Here is a 19,465-nt window from a genome sequence, read left to right on the forward strand (position 1 = left end):
TCAACTCTTGAGGCAAGAACCTCAACTCTTGAGGCAAGAGCCTCAACTCTTGAGGCAAGAGCCTCAACTCTTGAGGCAAGAACCTCAACTCTTGAGGCAAGAGCCTCAACTCTTGAGGCAAGAACCTCAACTCTTGAGGCAAGAACCTCAACTCTTGAGGCAAGAGCCTCAACTCTTGAGGCAAGAACCTCAACTCTTGAGGCAAGAGCCTCAACTCTTGAGGCAAGAACCTCAACTCTTGAGGCAAGAACCTCAACTCTTGAGGCTAGAGCCTCAACTCTTGAGGCAAGAACCTCAACTCTTGAGGCAAGAGCCTCAACTCTTGAGGCAAGAGCCTCTCTCTGCGCAGCCACAACTCTTGAGGCAGGAACCTCATGCTATGAGGCAGCCGCCTCAACGCATGCAGCAACCGCATTCTTCACAGCATGAGCCTCTCTCTGCGCAGCTACCTCCTCAACCCTTGAGGCAGACGCAACTCTTGAGGCAGGAACCTCATGCTATGCGGCATCCTCCTCAAACCATGAGGCAGGAGCCTCATGCTATGCGGCATCCTCCTCAACCCATGAGGCAGGAGCCTCATGCTATGCGGCAACCTCCTCTACCCATGAGGCAGCCTCATGCTATGCGGCATCCTCCTCAACCCATGAGGCAGGAGCCTCATGCTATGCGGCATCCTCCTCAACCCATGAGGCAGGAGTCTCATGCTATGAAGAGCCTCATGCTATGAGGAGCCTCATGCTATGCGGCATCCTCCTCAAACCATGAGGCAGGAGCCTCATGCTATGCGGCAACCGCCTCAACCCATGAGGCAGGAGCCTCATACTATGCGGCATCCTCCTCAACGCATGCGGCATGAGCCTCATCCCTTGCAGCATGAGCCTCATCCCATGCAGCATGAGCCTCATACCATGCAGCATGAGCCTCATCCCATGCAGCATGAGCCTCATCCCATGCAGCATAAGCCGCACGCCATGCAACATGCTCTGCTTACCTTACAGCATGCTCTACATACAGCATGCTCTGCATACAGCATGCTCTGCATACCTTACCGCATGCTCCTCAGTCACACATCTTTGGTTGTTGCCAACTCACTAGACTGTCAAGCAGTTTCATAACGTTGCCTTCTAGTCTGCTGCTTTTGCACTAGTGAAACCCTCACTGAGAGAACTTAGCTTTTCTCGGATATGGTTCCTGTAGATGAGAAAGTGCTATTCTCCCTCCTTCTGATATTCCCTTGAGGACTCTGTCATTTGGAGAGGAGCCTTTAGCTGCTTAGCCTCCTATGGACTTTTATTTAAGCATAACATGCTTCCAGGGAGGGTAATGGTTCCACTTCAGTCGCTAACCCCGTCTGTTACCACACCTGCTCCCATAGACCTTGAGCTTTGTTGCAAGACATGCAGTCCAAGCTTAGTCCTTGTTAGAGGATTTTTTGTTTACGGAGTCAGTGTGTCACTGGGAAGACGTTCAACAACCAGCAGAAGTGACTTGTTGTGATGCAGTGCGGCAACCTCAGCAACCCGATAAGGAGTTGTCTGTACGACCCAGACAGTCTAGACAGCTTCGGGTTGTCGCTGTACTTCCTCGCTTCCCCATGGTTGACAGTTCACAGACTGTGCAGCAGTACCATGATCTTGTGTCCGGCTCCGTCAGACGACTAGCTTTTAAGAGCTCCCACAAGTCGTCGCTGTCTGGAGATTCTCAGATGGACTATGGATCTGACCAAGGAACTGGGCCTCCTGGTCAATTTTGAGGAGTCCCAGCTCGTCCCATCCCAGACCATTGTCTACCTGGGTATGGATCTTCAGAGTCGAGCTTTTCGGGCTTTTCCGTCGGCCCCAAGGATCTACTAAGCCCTAGATTGCATCCAGAGCATGCTGAGAAGGAACCGATGCTCAGTCAGGTAGTGGATGAGTCTAACAGGGACACTTTCATCGCTGGCCCTGTTCATCGAGTTAGGGAGACGCCACCTCCGCCCCCTTCAGTATCATCTAGCGGCTCACTGGATAAAGGACATGACGCTAGAGACGATCTCAGTTCCTGTTTCCGAAGAGAGGAGGTCTACTCTCACGTGGTGAAAGAACAGCTTTCTTCTCAAGGAAGTCTACCTTTGGCTGTTCAGAAACCCGACCGCCGTCTCTTCTCTGACGCATCAGACACGGGCTGGGGTGCGACTTTGGACGGACAGGAATGCTTGGGAACATGGAATCAGGAGCTAAGGACACTTCACATCTATTGCAAGGAGCTGTTGGCGGTTCATCTGGCCTTGATAAACTTCAAGTCCCTCCAGCTTAACAAGGTGGTGGAGGTGGACTCTGACAACACCACAGCCTTGGCTTACATCTCCAAGCAGGGAGGGACTCATTCGTGGAAGTTGTTCTAGATCGCAAGGGACCTCCTCATCTGGTTAAAAGATCGAAAGCTCACGCTGGTAACGAGGTTCATTCAGGGCGATATGAATGTCATGGCAGATCGCCTTAGCCGGAAGGGTCAGGTCATCCCCACAGACTGGACCCTTCACAAGAATGTTTGCAGCAGACTTTGGGCCCTGTGGGGTCAGCCAACCATAGATCTGTTCGCTACCTCGATAACCTAGAGGCTCCCGTTGTATTGTTCTCCGATTCCAGACCCAGCAGCAGTTCACGTGGATGCTTTTCTGCTGGATTGGTCCCATCTCGACCTGTATGCATTACCGCCGTTCAAGATTGTCAACAGGGTACTTCAGAAGTTCGCCTCTCGCAAAGGGACACGGCTGACGTTGGTTGGCTCCGCTCTGGCCCGCGAGAGAATGGTTCATAGAGGTACTGCTATGGCTGGTCGACATTCCCAGGACTCTTCCTCTAGGAGTGGACCTTCTACGTCTACCTCACGTAAAGAAGGTACATCCAAACCTCCACGCTCTTCGTCTGACTGCCTTCAGACTTTCGAAAGACTCTCTAGAGCTAGGGGCTTTTCGAAGGAGGCAGCCAGAGCGATTGCCAGAGCAAGGAGGACATCCACTCTCAGAGTCTATCAGTCTAAAGGGGAAGTCTTCCGAAGCTGGTACAAGGCCAATGCAGTTTCCTCATCCAGTACCACTGTAACCCAGATTGCTGACTTCCTATTACATCTAAGGAACGTAAGATCCCTTTCAGCTCCTACGATTAAGGGTTACAGAAGTATGTTGGCAGCGGTTTTCCGCCACAGAGGCTTGGATCTTTCCACCAACAAAGATCTACAGGACCTTCTTAGGTCTTTTGAGACCTCAAAGGAACGTCGGTTGTCCACTCCAGGCTGGAATCTAGACGTGGTCCTAAGGTTCCTTATGTCATCAAGATTTGAACCTCTCCAATCAGCCTCTTTTAAGGACCTCACATTAAAAACTCTTTTCCTCGTGTGCTTGACTACAGCTAAAAGAGTAAGTGAGATCCACGCCTTCAGCAGGAACATAGTTTTCACATCTGAAACGGCTACATGTTCCTTGCAGCTCGGTTTTTTGCTAAAACGAGCTTCCTTCACGTCCTTGGCCTAAGTCGTTCCAGATCCCAAGCCTGTCCAACTAGGTGGGGGACGAACTGGAGAGAGTACTTTGCCCAGTTAGAGCTCTTAGGTACTATCTAAAAAGGTCATAACCTTTACGAGGACAATCAGAAGCCTTATGGTGTGCTATCAAGAAGCCTTCTCTTCCAAGGTCTAAGAACTCAGTTTCTTACCTATTCAGGCTCCTGATTAGGGAAGCACATTCTCATCTGAAGGAAGAAGACCTTGCTTTGCTGAAGGTAAGGACACATGAAGTGAGAGCTGTGGCTACTTCAGTGGCCCTCAAACAGAACCGTTCTCTGCAGAGTGTTATGGATTCAACCTATTGGAGAAGCAAGTCAGTGTTCGCATCTTTCTATCTCAAAGATGTCCAGTCTCTTTACGAGAACTGCTACACCCTGGGACCATTCGTAGCAACGAATGCAGTAGTAGGCGGGGGCTCAGCCACTACATTCCCATAATCCCATAACCTTTTTAACCTTTCTCTTGAATACTTTTTATGGGTTGTACGGTCGGCTAAGAAGCCTTCCACATCCTTGTTGATTTGGCGGGTGGTCAATTCTTTCTTGAGAAGCGCCGAGGTTAAAGGTTGTGATGAGGTCCTTTAGTATGGGTTGCAGCCCTTTATACTTCAGCACCTAAGAGTCGTTCAGCATCCTAAGAGGACCGCTACGCTCAGTAAGGAAGACGTACTTAATAGAGGCAGAGTAATGGTTCAAGTCGTCTTCCTTACCAGGTACTTATTTATTTTATGTTATTTTTGAATAACTAATAAAATAAAATACGGGATACTTAGCTTCTTTGTTAACATGTATGCTGGTCTCCACCCACCACCCTGGGTGTGAATCAGCTACATGATTATCGGGTAAGATTAATATTGAAAAATGTTATTTTCATTAGTAAAATAAATTTTTGAATATACTTACCCGATAATCATGATTTAATTGACCCACCCTTCCTCCCCATAGAGAACCAGTGGACCGAGGAAAAAATTGAGGTGGTGTTGACAAGAAGTACTGGAGTACCTGACCACAGATGGCGCTGTGGTGTTCACCCCCACCTGTATAGCGATCGCTGGCGTATCCCGACCGTAGATTTCTGTCGGCAACAGAGTTGACAGCTACATGATTATCGGGTAAGTATATTCAAAAATTTATTTTACTAATGAAAATAACATTTTTCAAGACCTTGTGTAATTCTGTTATGCCTTTTTGTCTTTGTAATGAAGGTATGCTCTGTATTCGGTGGTACAGTATATGATTGTGAACTGATACCCATAAGTATTTCTTAAAAGACTGCCTGGCCCTTCCCTTGAATAATCAAATTCGCATACAGTATAGCAAACCCACAAATTGTAAGGTCGGACTTACAGCTTTATGGAGAGCGTAGAAAGTCAAATAGATAGGGATTTCCAGGAAATTGGGAAATAAGTGTTGAAAGAAAAAAATATGGTCATTTATTTCAGATTGAGTATTTACTGAAAGAGGTTATTAAAGGAATACCTCAGACCAAAATTAGATAGAAGAGACAGATTCAAATATATGATTGAACTGTAGTGTCTATAGTGAAAAATTGAATGTACTGTATCTCAAAATAGAATGAATATAGTAGAGACAATGGATGATAAGAACTGCAAGGACAGATTCCAAGCAGTGAAGATATTTTTAAAGGCTGTTATTATTTTGATAGAAGGCTGATATGGTAAGCTTTATCTGGTAGTTAGTGGTCTTTTGGACTTTTTATATTTCTATCTTAGTTACTTCACCACAGAAGAAAATTTTCCTTAATTCTAATGCAGGCTCTGAGCAACCTTGAAAATATCATGTTCGGGAAAGGCTTCCAGGCTCGTGTCGTTCCAGAAGTTGCCATGTGTTTAGTACTTGCTTGCTGTGCTGCAGGCATGGTCCACAGAGTGTCTGTCACTGTCTGGTATGTATTCCTCCTCTTTATTTTTACATAGTATTGTAATGAATTTGTGTAGTTGAAAATTCTTTCATATATTTTTGTCTGAATCTTTCTTCCTGGTTGATGCTTAAAGTTATGAAACAGCTAAAGTGATCTTTTACAATGGAGACTATCAGAGATATTAACCTCATCAAGTAAGTCTTCTAGCTAAGGGTACTGTTACTATGTAAGTTTGTAAAAATTCTTACCCTTAGGGTATATTCTTTTTAAAGTACAGTGTCATTAGCCTATAGTATTACTAACCACTTAAATCAGAATCAAACGTATGCAATGGAGAGAATTGGTAATGAAAGACGTATCTTACCTAATCTTTAAACCCTAATAACTTTACCAGAATTTTTTTTAATAGCCCAGTTAAATCATATATCTAGGTCTAGTGAATTTATGGTTAATATTTTTTCCTGCACAACATACAAACCGTCATCCTTTAATAGGGAGATTATTTCAGTGGAAGCTGGATTTGAACAGCTGGTGGAGGGTGCAGGCAGGAAGCCCCGCCCCTCTCACCAGTTTGGCCACTGACAAGTACACATTTACTGTTGGCTCCAAATCAAGCTTTTCCATTTTATTTTTCTTTGCAGGAAGTGAATGCTGGTTGTAGATTTTTGCTGTGGAAGTTACGCAGGATGTTCATACTTTCCGGGCGAAGGGTGGATGTTACAATTTATGAGTAAAACGGCTGTAAATCACTTCCTCATTCTTGTAGGGGGCACGATTGTTTTCATTCACCCTGGTGTGCCAAGTTCAGCTCATGGCTTCCTGTGCAGTAGCAGGTGTATGCCCTGAAGGGAAAGAAACAAGCTAAGCCTTTGCCAGTGTCTGGTTCGGCAACGCCCAAGAAGATACCAAAGAAGTCTTTTGCTACTTTGGTCTCATTAGTGGTTGCGTCTGCTTCCGCCATCCGTGTGCATATGCACATGCTTCTGTCCCCTAGGAGTATGCATCAGGGACAAGGAGCCCTCGGATCTGCTTTGCCGTGATTTTCAGGTTTTAGGGGTGTGGTGCACCCTCCGTGTTTGTCATACCCCTCCAAAAGCGGGAAGCACTTCATCTCTCTGTGCTGACTGCAATGGTTAGGATGACCTAAAAATCTCTTAGGCTTCCTTAGGCCTTTCAGGTAGGACTTCCATGACTTTGTTGAAGGAGCTTGTAGCTAAAGCTTCTTCTCTCCCTGTTCCCTCAGTGCTAGTGGTCCTGGTGAAAGGTGTGGTGGTGCTCCCAGTATCAGGGACTGGTGATTCCCCCTCCCACCCTAAACAGACTGTGAAGGCTCTGAAATTTACACCTGTCCCGCCAGGAATGGTGTCAAGCCCAGGTTTGGGCTAAAGTCAGCCTCGGGGCCGAAAGTGCATGTTGCCTCTGCCCGAGGATACCCCAACCCTTGTGCCTGGGAGTCTGCGGCCCATAACCCCTGCTCCCTTTGTCTGTGGTTGTCTCCTGCCATGCTCATTCTGTTTACAATGTAAATGCTTTACCACTGCACAGTGTATACAGTAGATCCATAAGCACTTTAGATTTTATTCATATTTTCCCCCGAGAGTTACTGAATATGACATTCTCCTCACAATGGGAATTTAAAACTCAGTGCTTTCCCTGTGCAGAAATGCTTAAAAATTCAGCAGGCAAGACAACTTAAAATACAATAAATACTTGCAAGAGGGAATGTCTTAGGATTTATTTACTTTACTTAAAGGGCTGCTTTTCTGGTCCTATACAGCAGGGGAACCCTACTCTCTACAGGACCTCCACAGTCATTGTATAATGTTCACAAGCATTCAACATTTCACACCGTATATTGCTCATTTATTGTCAAATCCACACTATCGAAGCACATGGAGAACAAGAAAGTCTTCAGTTTCCTCTTGAAAGCCTTAATATCTTCATTCTTTCGAATGTCTAATGGTAGCTTATTGTAGTCTCGGGGTTGCAGTCTTTCAAATGTCTAGTAGGAGCTTTTTGTATAGTCTCAGGGCCACATATTTAAAGGCTCTATAGCCTACAGTAGACATATATCTAGATTCCAATAATTTGAAACCATCTGAAACAATTCTCGTGTCAACATGATTTGCTAGCTGCACAATATATAGTAATTCTCTTAGATATTTTGGACGTCCTGTTCTGATAACTTTGATGGGTTATGGTATATACTTTAAACTCAGTTCTCGCTTTAGGCAGCAAGTGTAAATAAATTAGTATAGGAGTGATCCTTTCTTGGGGTGAAACACCTTTTATCAGTCTTGGTTCTTTGCTTATTATGTTTTGTAATTTCTTAAGTTACACTTTTGGTAAATTCTAGTAGATGTAGTTATTGTAGTCAATCCTGGTGATAACACAGTTTATCACAGGTTTCTTTACAGAATGTTCATCCAGGTACTTCTTTATAAAAGTAATTTTCCTAAGACGATAACCAGCAGTTTTTACTACATTATTTATTTGGGCATTGAAAGATGTTAAAGTTAAGTGATATGCCTAGATCACGAACTTGACTAGATATCAGGGCAGAGTTGTTTATTGTTATTTGAATATCACCCAAGTTTTTTACGCTGTTTTTCTTTCCAACCACCATAAAGTAGTGTTTATTTTCATTTTATTTTAGTTGTTTGATTATCATCCATTCCCTAACACTGGCAAGAATTCGGTATAGAGTTTCAGTAGTATCGTCTATATCATTTATGAGGAAGTAAAGTTGTGCAAATAGTTTGAACTTCACTCCATGCCTTTGTAGTGTTTCTGACCAATATTGTAGATACAAAATAGGATTGGGCCCATACACTCCCCTGAGGTACCCCTTTGTTTAAAGGTTGACATGATTAATAAGTGTTTCCAATTTGCACACAAAAATTTCTGTCAACCAAGAAGTCTTTTAGGTATTCAAAAGCTTGATCTTCAATACCAATGGACCTTAGATCATTTAGTAGCAGCTCATTCATAACTGTATCAAAAGCAGCACCAAGATCAAGTACTGTAATATTAAAAAGGGATTTTAGCGAAGGAAAAATCTATTTCTGGACAAGGGACCTGTGTCACTCCGTGAGATGCTCCTTATAGCACCATGTCTAAGGTATAAATAGCACATTTGTTTTCATCCATCATTTCCAGCATATCATTTACAACAGAACAGATAGCTGTCTCTGTAGAGTATAATTATCTGTAAGCAGACTGGTTGTCTGGCAAAGCTTCTATTCTTCTGACTAATTAGTTGTTCAAGAATTATGTATTCTAGCACTTGAAATAAAGGATAGATTCAAAATAGGTCTGTATGAGCTCAATTCCTAATAATCTAGAACACTTCAGAACCGGTGTGACTAACGCCATTCTCTCAGATTTGGGAAACTTACACTCATCATTTCTTGTATTTGCTGTTCTCATAATTATATCGGCTAGACTAGAAAAGTTTCTTTCTCCAGTTACTTCAGATATTGGCATTTGATCGATCGCAGTGTTTTCTTTGCTCTTTTGATAATCTTGGTGACATCGTCTTGCTTTTCCTATGCAGGAATGCTAACAAATCCACCAGTGAAGCCAATTAAAATGCAATAATTGCTTATAGAACCTGCTAAGGAAGGAGTTTCAAGAACTCTCCCTACTTGATTACATGTATCCACAAACAGCATCTCTTTAGTCAACCAACTTGCAAAATCTGAATTTAAAGATTTTTGTTTATATAGCACCGTGATAGGGTCAAGACTGGAAATGAAATTGAAATCTAAGACAAGATTATGCAACTTATGAATGTTATACAAGTTGTTTGTCTATGCTGAAGTAAATTTTAGCTTGAAAAGTTTTTGAGTGAGTAACAGGTTTATAAAAGTGTTTGGATGGTTTATAAAAGTTTAAATTTATAAAGATAATGAAAATAGTTCTAGTTTAGTGTTGTATATAAGATGAAATCAATTATTAAATCTTGTTCTAGATTATTATTATAACACTCCTCCTTGAGCCTATCATTAATGCTGATATTATAGATGAAAATCTTTAATTAAATGTTAAGTTGTATCTACAGAAAATACAAACCCTTGTCATTAAGATGGGTTTACTCTGTTACTGTTTGGCAACGACCAGAATTAAGGAAATCTTGGGATTCTGATAACATGCATGGTTGCCAGCATCCCAACACATAATGTATGAGCGGCTGAGTCAGTGGCACTAGCATCACCTAACTCCTGCTCATCGTTCCAGTCAGTCCCCTACTCCTGCCGCTATTCATGCTACACTTGGTTTTGTGCTTTTTCTTTACTCTGCATATTTGTGATATGAGTGTTTCAAGGGAATATGAGAACCTGCCCCAGTCTTGAACTAGTCTTTGTGGCACCTTCATGAGCTGAGTGGAGGGGGATCCCCATATTATGTGTCCTGGGTGGCATGGTAAAGCGATGCTCCTTTACCTCTACTTGTGATTTTTCCCTCTCAATGGGAAAATTACATCAGTCATCGGAAGAAGGTTAAGAGGGGTAGTTTTCCTTCTGCTTCTTACTCAGCAGAAAGGAAAAAGCAAACGCCTCCCTTCCCAACTTCTGATCCAACCTTCGTCAGTGGCAGAGGCTTGTGGGGCACCTGGTGTCCTTGGAAAAGGTGGGCCTTCTGGGCAGGATAAGACTACGTCCAATCCAATGGGACATGAAAAGATTGTTAGCTCCTCAGACCAGGGATCGACCAAAGGAGCTCTCCCTATTGCAAGCATCCAGGGAGGCTCTCCAGTGGTGGCTGGACAAGAACAATACACTGGCAGGGGTATCCCTCATGGACTTTCCTCCGGAGGTACTACTTTTCACGGACGTGTCCAAGGAGGGCTGGGGAGCCCACCTGCAGCACAACTTGGTATCGGGTCTGTGGAGCGAGTTGAAGACCCTCCACATAAATGAGCTAGAACTCCTGGCAGCGTAGAGGGCCCTACTGTCCCTGGCGGACGAAGTCACCGGCAGAAAAATCTCCCTAATGTCGGACAACTCCACGTTGGTCGCCTATATCAAGAAACAGGGCGGTCTGAGGTCCCGTCTTCTGCAGGACCTGACGCAGGAGATACTAACCTGGGCCGAGGGAAATGGGACTACCCTGACGGCTAGATTCATTCCGGGGAAAAAGAAACGTGGTGGCGGACAGCTTGAGCAAGAGAGGCCAAGTCCTAGGTACCGAGTGGTCCCTTCATCCAGAAGTAGCAAGGAGTGTCATAGCAAGGTTGGGGTCTCCCTCCCTGGACCTCTTTGCAACCAGGCTGAATGCCAAACCATCAGTGTTTTGCTTCACAGTCCCGGATCCAACAGCAGTCATGGAAGACGCCTTTCAACATCCGTGGGACGGCCTGGATGCCTACGCGTTCCCTTCGTTCGAGCTCCTGCGGCAGACTAAGGACCTCAGCTGACTCTAATCGCCCCCTGGTGGCCGGAAAAGTTGTGGTTCCCTGACCTACGAGACCTAGCAGTGGCCCAGCCGTGGCCCCTTCCTATCAGAGGAGATCTTCTTAGGCAGCCTCACTTTCAGAAGTTTCACAAGGGGCTCGGAAACCTATCCCTTCACGCGTGGAGGTTATCAAGCGCCTCCTGACGAGGGAAGGATTCTCCCCAAGGGCGGCCTCCGCTCTTCCTCGAGGGCCATATACCAAGCTAAATGGCTAAAGTTCTACAAGTGGTGCCGGAAGAACTACCGTAAGCCCATAAGAGCCTCCATCCTGACAATAGCAGATTAATTGGTTCACCTACACCTAGATAGGAACATGTCGGTGCCATCCATCAATGGGGTCATAACTGCCTTGGATCAGATCACGTGGTTGAAAGGAATAGACCTGGGTCGTTCCAGGCAACTGTCCATGCTTATCAAGAGTTTTGAGCAGTCCTGGCCCTCCTCACTCCTTGAAGGCTCCAGAGTGGGATGTCCTCTTGGTCTTGGATTCCCTCAAGAAACCACTGTTCGAGCCCTTGCGGCAGGCCCTGGACAGAGAATTGACCCTGAAGACTGTGTTCCTCCTCGCCCTGGCCTCTTCCAAACGGGTGGGCAAATTGCATGGGCTGGCAGCCAACGTTAGTCACTCCATCGGCTGGAAGGAGGCAATCCTAACCTTTGTGCCCTCCTCCGTAGCCAAGACCTAGAACCCAGCTGTTTCAGATCCGAGGTTCTCGGAGATGGTGATCCCAGCCATCCCCAAGTCAGATGACTCGGAGGACGTTCTGCTGTGTCCGGTTAGGGCTCTCCGAAAGTACCTGGCATCGACGTCCCACTTGAGGCCCGCCATGAAACACCCGTTTGTCTCCATAGGCAAAGTGAGGAAGGCGATTTCGAAGAACACGATTAACTACTGGCTCAGGGAGATTATTCGAAGGGCGTATGTAGCGTAGGGTGAGCCGGCACCCTCGTCTGCTAGGCCCCATGATATCAGGTTCATCAGTACATCGATGGCCTTTTCAAAGAATATGTCAGTGGCACAGGTTCTTAAAGACTGCTCCTTAGTGGCTACCGATGAGTACAGACTCGGCCCCATTGTGGTGGCACAACAGGGGATTTAATGCCACGACTTGCACACAGAGTTAATGTCCGGGGTGGGAGATGCTACATAGCACATATGACAGTTCTACGTCGATGGATGACCCCCATCTTTGGTGAGTGTTATTGCAGGTTTCTTGAAGTTTCTTCCCCAACAGGCTTCCTCGTTTCAGTTCCCACCTCCTAAGTCTCCTGAGAGAGTAATCTGTGGTTACAATGCATTGGAACAAATATCAAATTCTCAGTAATTTGTATTTTTCCTAGCATACTTACCACGGACTACTCTCGAAGGTATGTCCCACCCTACCTACCCCACTGGTTCTCGGAAGTAGCTAGTACCGAGACAACGGTGGAACCTGGATCGAGTACGAATGGCGACCTTTGCCGTGTCCTTACCAGGCCTGCCACAGCCTTCTTGTTGGTGCATTGTGGGTCAAAGACAGTGGAAGGTCCCTTTGCGCAAGGATCATACCCTGGGGCATGTTACCGGTTGAGGCTTTAATGCCTCTCGCCTGGAATGGAGTCCTGGTTGGGGGGAAAATTTTCTTGTCGCAAGTTTAAACTAAAGAGTAACTCCCGAGAGAGTAGTCCGTGGTAAGTATGCTAGGAAAAATACAAATTACTGAGAATTTTACATTTTTACAGAAATCTTTCTTTGGAAAGGGTTTTAACGGGAACTTGACTTACCAAGTCTGTATTCCCTACATGTCATCTTGAATACTGATACTGGTTTGCATATAAAGATTCCTGGGCTTCAAGTCCTATAGTGGCTGCTAGCAATGTTGTCTTAAACATTTTTTAATTTTAGTTAATACAGTATATACTTTTCTTAAATTCCTGAGAAGCAATACTGTATAAAGATCAGGCAAGCATAGAAATTTATGGTTTTCAGACTCGTATACTTAGAGCTTGCATGAAAATTTATTATTGACCTCTCTAACAGGGGCATAGGGACATTTATTGACTTATGTCATTATTTAAGGGATGAATCTGGTACAAAGAAAAATATACTAAGAAGCAATACAAATATCAGGTTTTCACTCATATATTTGAGCTTGCATGAACATAAATTACTGACTCTCCAAGGAGAGGGGGATATACGGACATTTATTGACCTATGTTATTGCTTAAAGTGTGAATCTGATTCTTAATGTGAAGTACTGTATTTATTAATTAGAAAATATTTTTTCCAAGTTTTAAAACTAACTTATTTTTTTACAGTTTACTCTGCTCCATTGTTGGTTTGTTTTATTTGAACAAGATGAGCCAGTCTGCTTCCACTACTCCGAGTGCACCTGCAATGGTAAATTCAAAGAAAAAGAAATAGCAAGATAAGTATTAGGTTTCCAATAAAAAGTCATCCACTTTAAATTACTAATGCTGGCTTATTTGAGAATGAATTATAAATTTAATTTTGTCTGGTAAGTTGAAGTATGTGAGTGCACTGGAAGAAGTTACCCAGATGGGTATTAGTCATTTGGGCTATGAAAACTTTTGTAGAAATAAAAAGGGTAAAATACAGAACTTTTTATATCCTGATTTAATTAAGTCTTACCAGAACAATTAACACTCCAATATTTTTCGTGCTAATTTTAATGAGGACAATAATAAAGTAATATAATTTTATGATTTATTCACACAATGATGGTATAATGATATCATTCATATGTGCAAGGAGGACAATCACATTCCTGTTATCTGATGGTGGATGTTTTCTATATATCCAACAACAGAAATATACGTTTTAAGAAAAAGAATAACGGCCTCGCCCATATTGAAAATAAATATTATTAGACTTGGTGAAGCTTCTTTCTAGCCATAAGGCAACTTCACTATACAGTATATGCACACACAGTCGCACATTATCAGCTACAAACAAGTCAAAGATGACTTGAGAGGGTTTAAGCTCTTAAAATATCTTTTAGCACCCACCATTTGCAGGTATATAAGTAATTATAACATGACAATAATGATAGCTTAAAAAAAACTTTACGACCTTTAATTATCTAAATTTTGCTATTATCGTACTTTATTTCAGTTTCCCTTCGCTGCTTTCCCAGAATCCTCCTACAGTAAATTATGCCTATACAATATATGCTTTATATACCTGATTTCACCGAAGTCATGTTTTACTACATATGTATATAAATGAAATTATATACAAAATTAAGTAGGATAACCCAACTTGTGTACTTACTTTGACTAAATAATAATTTAAAGAGCCATACCTTTAAAGATCAAAATGTGGGTTTCAAGATTTTAATTCAAAAGTAACAAGCAGTTGCAACAAATGTAATACAATACACTGCATGAAAAATAATTTCACGGTATATTGTGCTCTAAATTACCTAGTTCTGATTATTATATTCTGAACTATAGAGATGGTTCCAAATACCTTGTAAGCAGTACCATCTGCTATTGCTGTGTACAGTAGTCCTGATAATTTGAAGTGATGTGCCGATTTGAACCTTTCAAACCTTTTGATACACTCATTGATTAGAAACAACCAATAGTAATTTGCCCTAAAGACATTATAAAAGTTAGGTCTTGGCAGCATATATTTCACTGTAAAGGTGTAAGCCTAAATGCTTCTCTTAACTAGTTTTCGTCCCCATGGCACAGAGGTACTTATTGACAAACTTTCAGGAATCTGCTTTCATGCAATATTCCTGGGAATTGAACCTAAAAACAAAACTATCAACACATAAAAGCAGATTCCTCCTATAATAAAGCTTTCTAAAAATTATACTTTGTCCTATTTGTAGCTGAGCATTATATACAAAGGAAAATCCTGAGCCATGTGAAACAATGCAATATATACAAACTAATGGCTGTCACCCATACTTCCACAAAATGAAAACTTCTTAGCATGTACATGTGCGCACAATTCAAGCAATGACTGCCATCATTACAAGTATAAATATCAAAACACTAACTACTTAAACACTAACAGATTTATGAGATATTAGTGTTTAATGAATACAAGCTAATTAATTCCCAAACAGATGACTGGCCTTATTTATATTACATAACCTCAAACAATATTTTAAAAAAAAGTAAAATATCACATTTGTAATGGGAAATAAAAATAACCCTATTCATATAAACCAAGGATATAATGCCACATTTACTTAGTGACATGTCAAACCAGTCATTTGGCTGAACTTATGTCTATTCTGTTGACAATTTTTTTTTTCAAGGTAGGCAAAGCTATTCATATATATAGTACTATAAAAGATGTTAAAATGGGTCAAGATAAAAAAAAAACTTAACTCTTACAGTATTCCTCACAATACTACAAGGCAATAAGGAATACTCTCCAGATTTACTGAGTAGAATTACCTCATAAAAATTAATGCTGCTTTTAATTTGCCAACCACATATTTATATACAAATTTCTCCTATTACCACTCGGTAATGTGGTCAGGCTTTTCATGGTTTTCATATTTTTCCCACATCCTTTTGAAGAGTTTTTCAAGATTCTTTGCGTAAGTTTTGCAATCAAACAGTGGAGATTCTAGACGTGCCTTCCATACCTTACAACGAGTGGCTTTCAAGCTGAAAGAGGGTTACATATTTAGAAATTGTATAATTCTATAACAAAGACTATTATATAAATTATACATGCATACATATATGCGAGGACACGAGTTATCTTAACATTTTGCAAATTCAAAGTATTCTTGAGAGGTTATTTTCAAATATAAATGAAAACTGGTGTTGAATGAAAAAGCAACTGTAGGAGATACTTACTATTCGCGATCATTTCCTAACTTAACAGCGATGTCTTCATACTCCTGCCTCGTACTTGCGACAAGTTCAAGAGTCCCTAAACAATGCAACTGTGATGCTGCTACCCTAGAAGCTAGTGTTTCACCAGATAGTGTAACCATGGGGGTACCAGCCCATAGTACATCCATTCCTGTAATGGTTATAATTTTTCAAATATGATTCTTACAAGAAGCTTTGGCGTGAATTTATGGTTACAGGAATCTACAATAAATTTACGTAACTTCACATCATGCATCACGATATAAAAACTTGCAGAAAACTCATGTTGTGTGACCATTATAAAGAGGGGTATCAAGACAGACAGAAAACTCACCAGTTGTGTGACCATTGCAAAGAGGGGTATCAAGACAGACATCTGCCAACTGTCCCCGACGTACGTGTTCCTCCTTGGCAGCAACATTTGAAAAAATAATACGGCCAGCGCCCACACCCAACTGCTGTGCCTGTGCAAGAATATTAGCTTCTCCATGTGCAGGGAACCGAAGAAGCCAAACAATTGATTTTGGAACACGCTTTAAGATCTGAAAATAAATTTCCTCTGTAAAATTTTCCATCCAAAAAGAGCCACATCAAATGTGTACATCATTAATATTTTTAACCAAATCTCTCTAATTCAACAATTATTCTTAAAACTAACTGCTCCTCAAACCATACTAACCAACAGCTACTCATCACATACCAAACCATCTTCATTTATGGTAAAAAGGTTTCCTATAAAATGCATGACTAATTACTTTAGCCCCTGGGTCAAATTTTTCAAATACAATCCTGTTCATCCGTTAGCTTTAGTCAAGTCATCACAGATGCTCACAAATATTGGCTTTGTTTCTTGTTAATTATTCAACCAGGAAATACTGTAGATGCTTAACTTTATCTGTAGCACATATAAAAACCTTAGACTAACTTATATGAGTTAATTATGTTATCTCAATTGTTTGGTTTACCTATTTATTAAAAATGGTAATAATGGTGCAAGATGTGTATTTATTCTGACAGCTGATTAACACATGATAATATAGCCTGTTTGAAGAGGTTTCACAGTTAGCATTGCTAATCCATCAATAAAAGCAGACCCCAAGAAATAAATTTACCTACAGTACACTGCGTGAGGTATACAGACAGCATTACCCATCCTACAGGTAGGGACACAAGAGAGGGCCACTAAATATTAGTGACAGTGAACACTCTATGGGTGCCAACTGCTAAGTAAAGATAGCTTACTTTAGTATGCAAGGAAGCTGAGAAGGAAGTTAATTGTTAAAACAAGTACGGGTTGCAAAAAGATACTTTAGAGATGGTAAGAAGATTTTGAAAATGTTCATGAACTTTATAACAAAAACTACCTATCTATTAAGGGATTTCCCCAACTTTTGGACAGCAGCAGCTGACATAAGAAAAGGAACATGGGGACTTTTCTTCTCTTAGCTCCTCTCAGCCTGATGAGGGATTCAGCAAAGCTTGGCTGGTACTACTAGGGGGCCACAGCCCACCATTCCCCCGTTATCCACCACAAATGAAGCCTCGTATGCTGAATCCTCTACTGCTGTCACCTCAGTGGTCACCAAGGCAACCGGAGGGAGCAGCAGGGCCTATCGTAACTACGTCACAATCGCTCACCATTCATTCATATTTCTAGCACGCTTTTTTGCCTCTCACATCTATCCTCCTCCTATCATCTAAAACTTCCATAACTCCATCCAACCATCAAAACCTTGGCCATCCTATTGTACTTCCAATCAATTCTTGCATTCATCACCTACTTCAGCAGACAGGCATTTTCCATCTCTCTACATGGCCAAAACACATCAACACATTCATATCTACTCTAACTGCTGCTAGTCTTCCGAGAGAAATAAGGCTGCTATAGAAACAGAAGCTTTGCCTAATTGACATTGGCCAGATGAATTCTAGGACACAGTGGGAGGTGACTTGGGGTCACTAATCCTTTACCTGCAAGTTAATCTTATTCCCCCCGGTACCCCTCCTTTTGTAAACAAGCCAGTCAATTTCCATACACTATCCTACTCTAATATCTATTTTTTAAAATAATATTTTGTTCTATAAATAATTTTTCCATGTAATGCTAAAACGCCGTTTATTATGATGGTTATGATTTAAAAATTTTTCATGGGCAATATCTATCTTTTTAACTTGACAATTGTTTTGTATAAAGCTACATAAGTCATAATTTCCTATGTTTATTTGAAAGATAAGACCAGGTAATGTATTTCCCTATTTATTAAAGAAATAAATATACTCGTAGCGTACATTCAATTGCTTGAGTTTTCTGTGCAAAGCTGAATAATGGTCATGATTTCCTCTTTCCAAGAAGCCAAACCTTTTAGTTGATACACCATTCATTTGAAGATAATGCCAGGTAATGTACGGTACTTAACTTACTACTTCCTCAATTAACTCTCATTCAACATAGACCTACCCTCCCTTTTCGTATCTCATAACCTTACTCTTCCCCACATTAATTTTCAACTTCCCTCTCTCTCAAACACACACACACACACACAGTCACTAGTCGACCCAGATTCTTCTCCGAGACTGCATTATACTGTATCATCCACAAACAACAACTGATTTACCTGCCACTCATGATCACTCACATCTATCAGTGCTGATCCTCGACCAAGCACTCGAGCATTCTCCTCTCTCTCAACTCCATCAACAAAAAAATTGAACCACCATGGCAAAAAAGAAAAAAAAAATTACTCTGCATAAATGGAGATGGTTGAAATATTTTGTTTTAATACAGCAGTGGTTCTCACATTAAAACTCTTTGTACAGTAAAAAAGATCGCTAAAAATAAAGGTTTTTCACAGCAAGAACAAAAAAGATAGGAAAAATAATCAAGATAGAAAGGACATACATCTGCCACCTCAAGAAACTAATCATTCGGAAAATACTTGATGCTTGGCATATGAAAATTTAATGCTAGAGTCTATATAGTTACCAACGACATCCAGATTTAATTTCAAACAACCAAAAACCACAGCTTCATAATAAAAGAGAGAATGTTAAATGCAAAACTTTGAGATAAACTTACATTGCACCACATTTGTAAAGTTGAAGGGTCGATCTTGTAAAGTTGATTGAAGTTGCAATAAATAACAGCATCATCTGGAAGGCCATATTGCTTGCGTGTAGTAATAAGAACATTCTGAGGAGGTTCTTCACCTGTGGCTGCCTTATTGTTCATTTGAGTAGTGGCAAGACCATTTTGAATCAACAGTCCATTCACTGTGGCTTGTACTTGGCCCGTCTGGATCATGGACTAAAGAAAAATAATATGTAAATATGATGATACTAGTAAGTTATCCTCAGAAATTTTCAAAACAGGTAGAATTACCTATTGGGCTTATAAATCATCATTTGCAACTTGATTTTTCTTGCCAACTTTAGAAAGCTTCACAAAGCAATTAAAACAATTAAGGATGACACCATTTTAAATTGACAGGTTTTCATAACTCAAGCTGTCCTTACTTCAATGGGAGCAGTAGTTGGAAGCTGTGCTACAGTTACAGCAACTTCAACAGATTCCTTTGTGGTAGTGGGCTGGACACGCTCCTTGATGGTCATCACTTCAGCACTTTCTATCACAGGGCTCAAGTCGGTGGTATTAATAATGGCAACCGTATCCTTAATACTATCCTTATTAAGAAGTTTGAGGGTATCCTGAATGGAGGAATAAAAAAATATCAATTCA

The 19,465-nt window shown here is 41.5% G+C and overlaps 2 protein-coding genes across 4 annotated transcripts in view; one reads left to right on the top strand and one right to left on the bottom strand.

Annotated features, from left to right (window-relative positions):
* Positions 1-13,477, top strand: part of LOC137645887 (keratinocyte-associated protein 2) — a 64,779-nt gene extending 51,302 nt beyond the window's left edge. For both annotated transcript variants that reach the window (XM_068378914.1, XM_068378913.1), the window contains 2 exons: positions 5,318-5,448; positions 13,180-13,477. In XM_068378914.1, coding sequence (XP_068235015.1) covers positions 5,318-5,448; positions 13,180-13,285 — 237 coding nt within the window. In that variant the 3' untranslated portion in view covers positions 13,286-13,477. The remainder of the gene's footprint in view (positions 1-5,317; positions 5,449-13,179) is intronic.
* Positions 13,478-13,574: 97 nt separating this feature from the next.
* The window catches only part of sxc (O-linked N-acetylglucosamine (GlcNAc) transferase sxc), a 79,321-nt gene continuing 73,430 nt past the window's right edge, over positions 13,575-19,465 (bottom strand). For both annotated transcript variants that reach the window (XM_068378911.1, XM_068378912.1), the window contains exons 16-20: positions 19,243-19,434; positions 18,806-19,033; positions 16,064-16,271; positions 15,712-15,880; positions 13,575-15,516 (exon numbers count right to left, since the gene is read on the bottom strand). In XM_068378911.1, the coding sequence (XP_068235012.1) occupies positions 15,363-15,516; positions 15,712-15,880; positions 16,064-16,271; positions 18,806-19,033; positions 19,243-19,434 (951 nt within the window). In that variant the 3' untranslated portion in view covers positions 13,575-15,362. The remainder of the gene's footprint in view (positions 15,517-15,711; positions 15,881-16,063; positions 16,272-18,805; positions 19,034-19,242; positions 19,435-19,465) is intronic.

Source organism: Palaemon carinicauda, chromosome 8 (genome assembly GCF_036898095.1).
Source record: "Palaemon carinicauda isolate YSFRI2023 chromosome 8, ASM3689809v2, whole genome shotgun sequence".
NCBI classification, from domain to species: domain Eukaryota; kingdom Metazoa; phylum Arthropoda; class Malacostraca; order Decapoda; family Palaemonidae; genus Palaemon; species Palaemon carinicauda.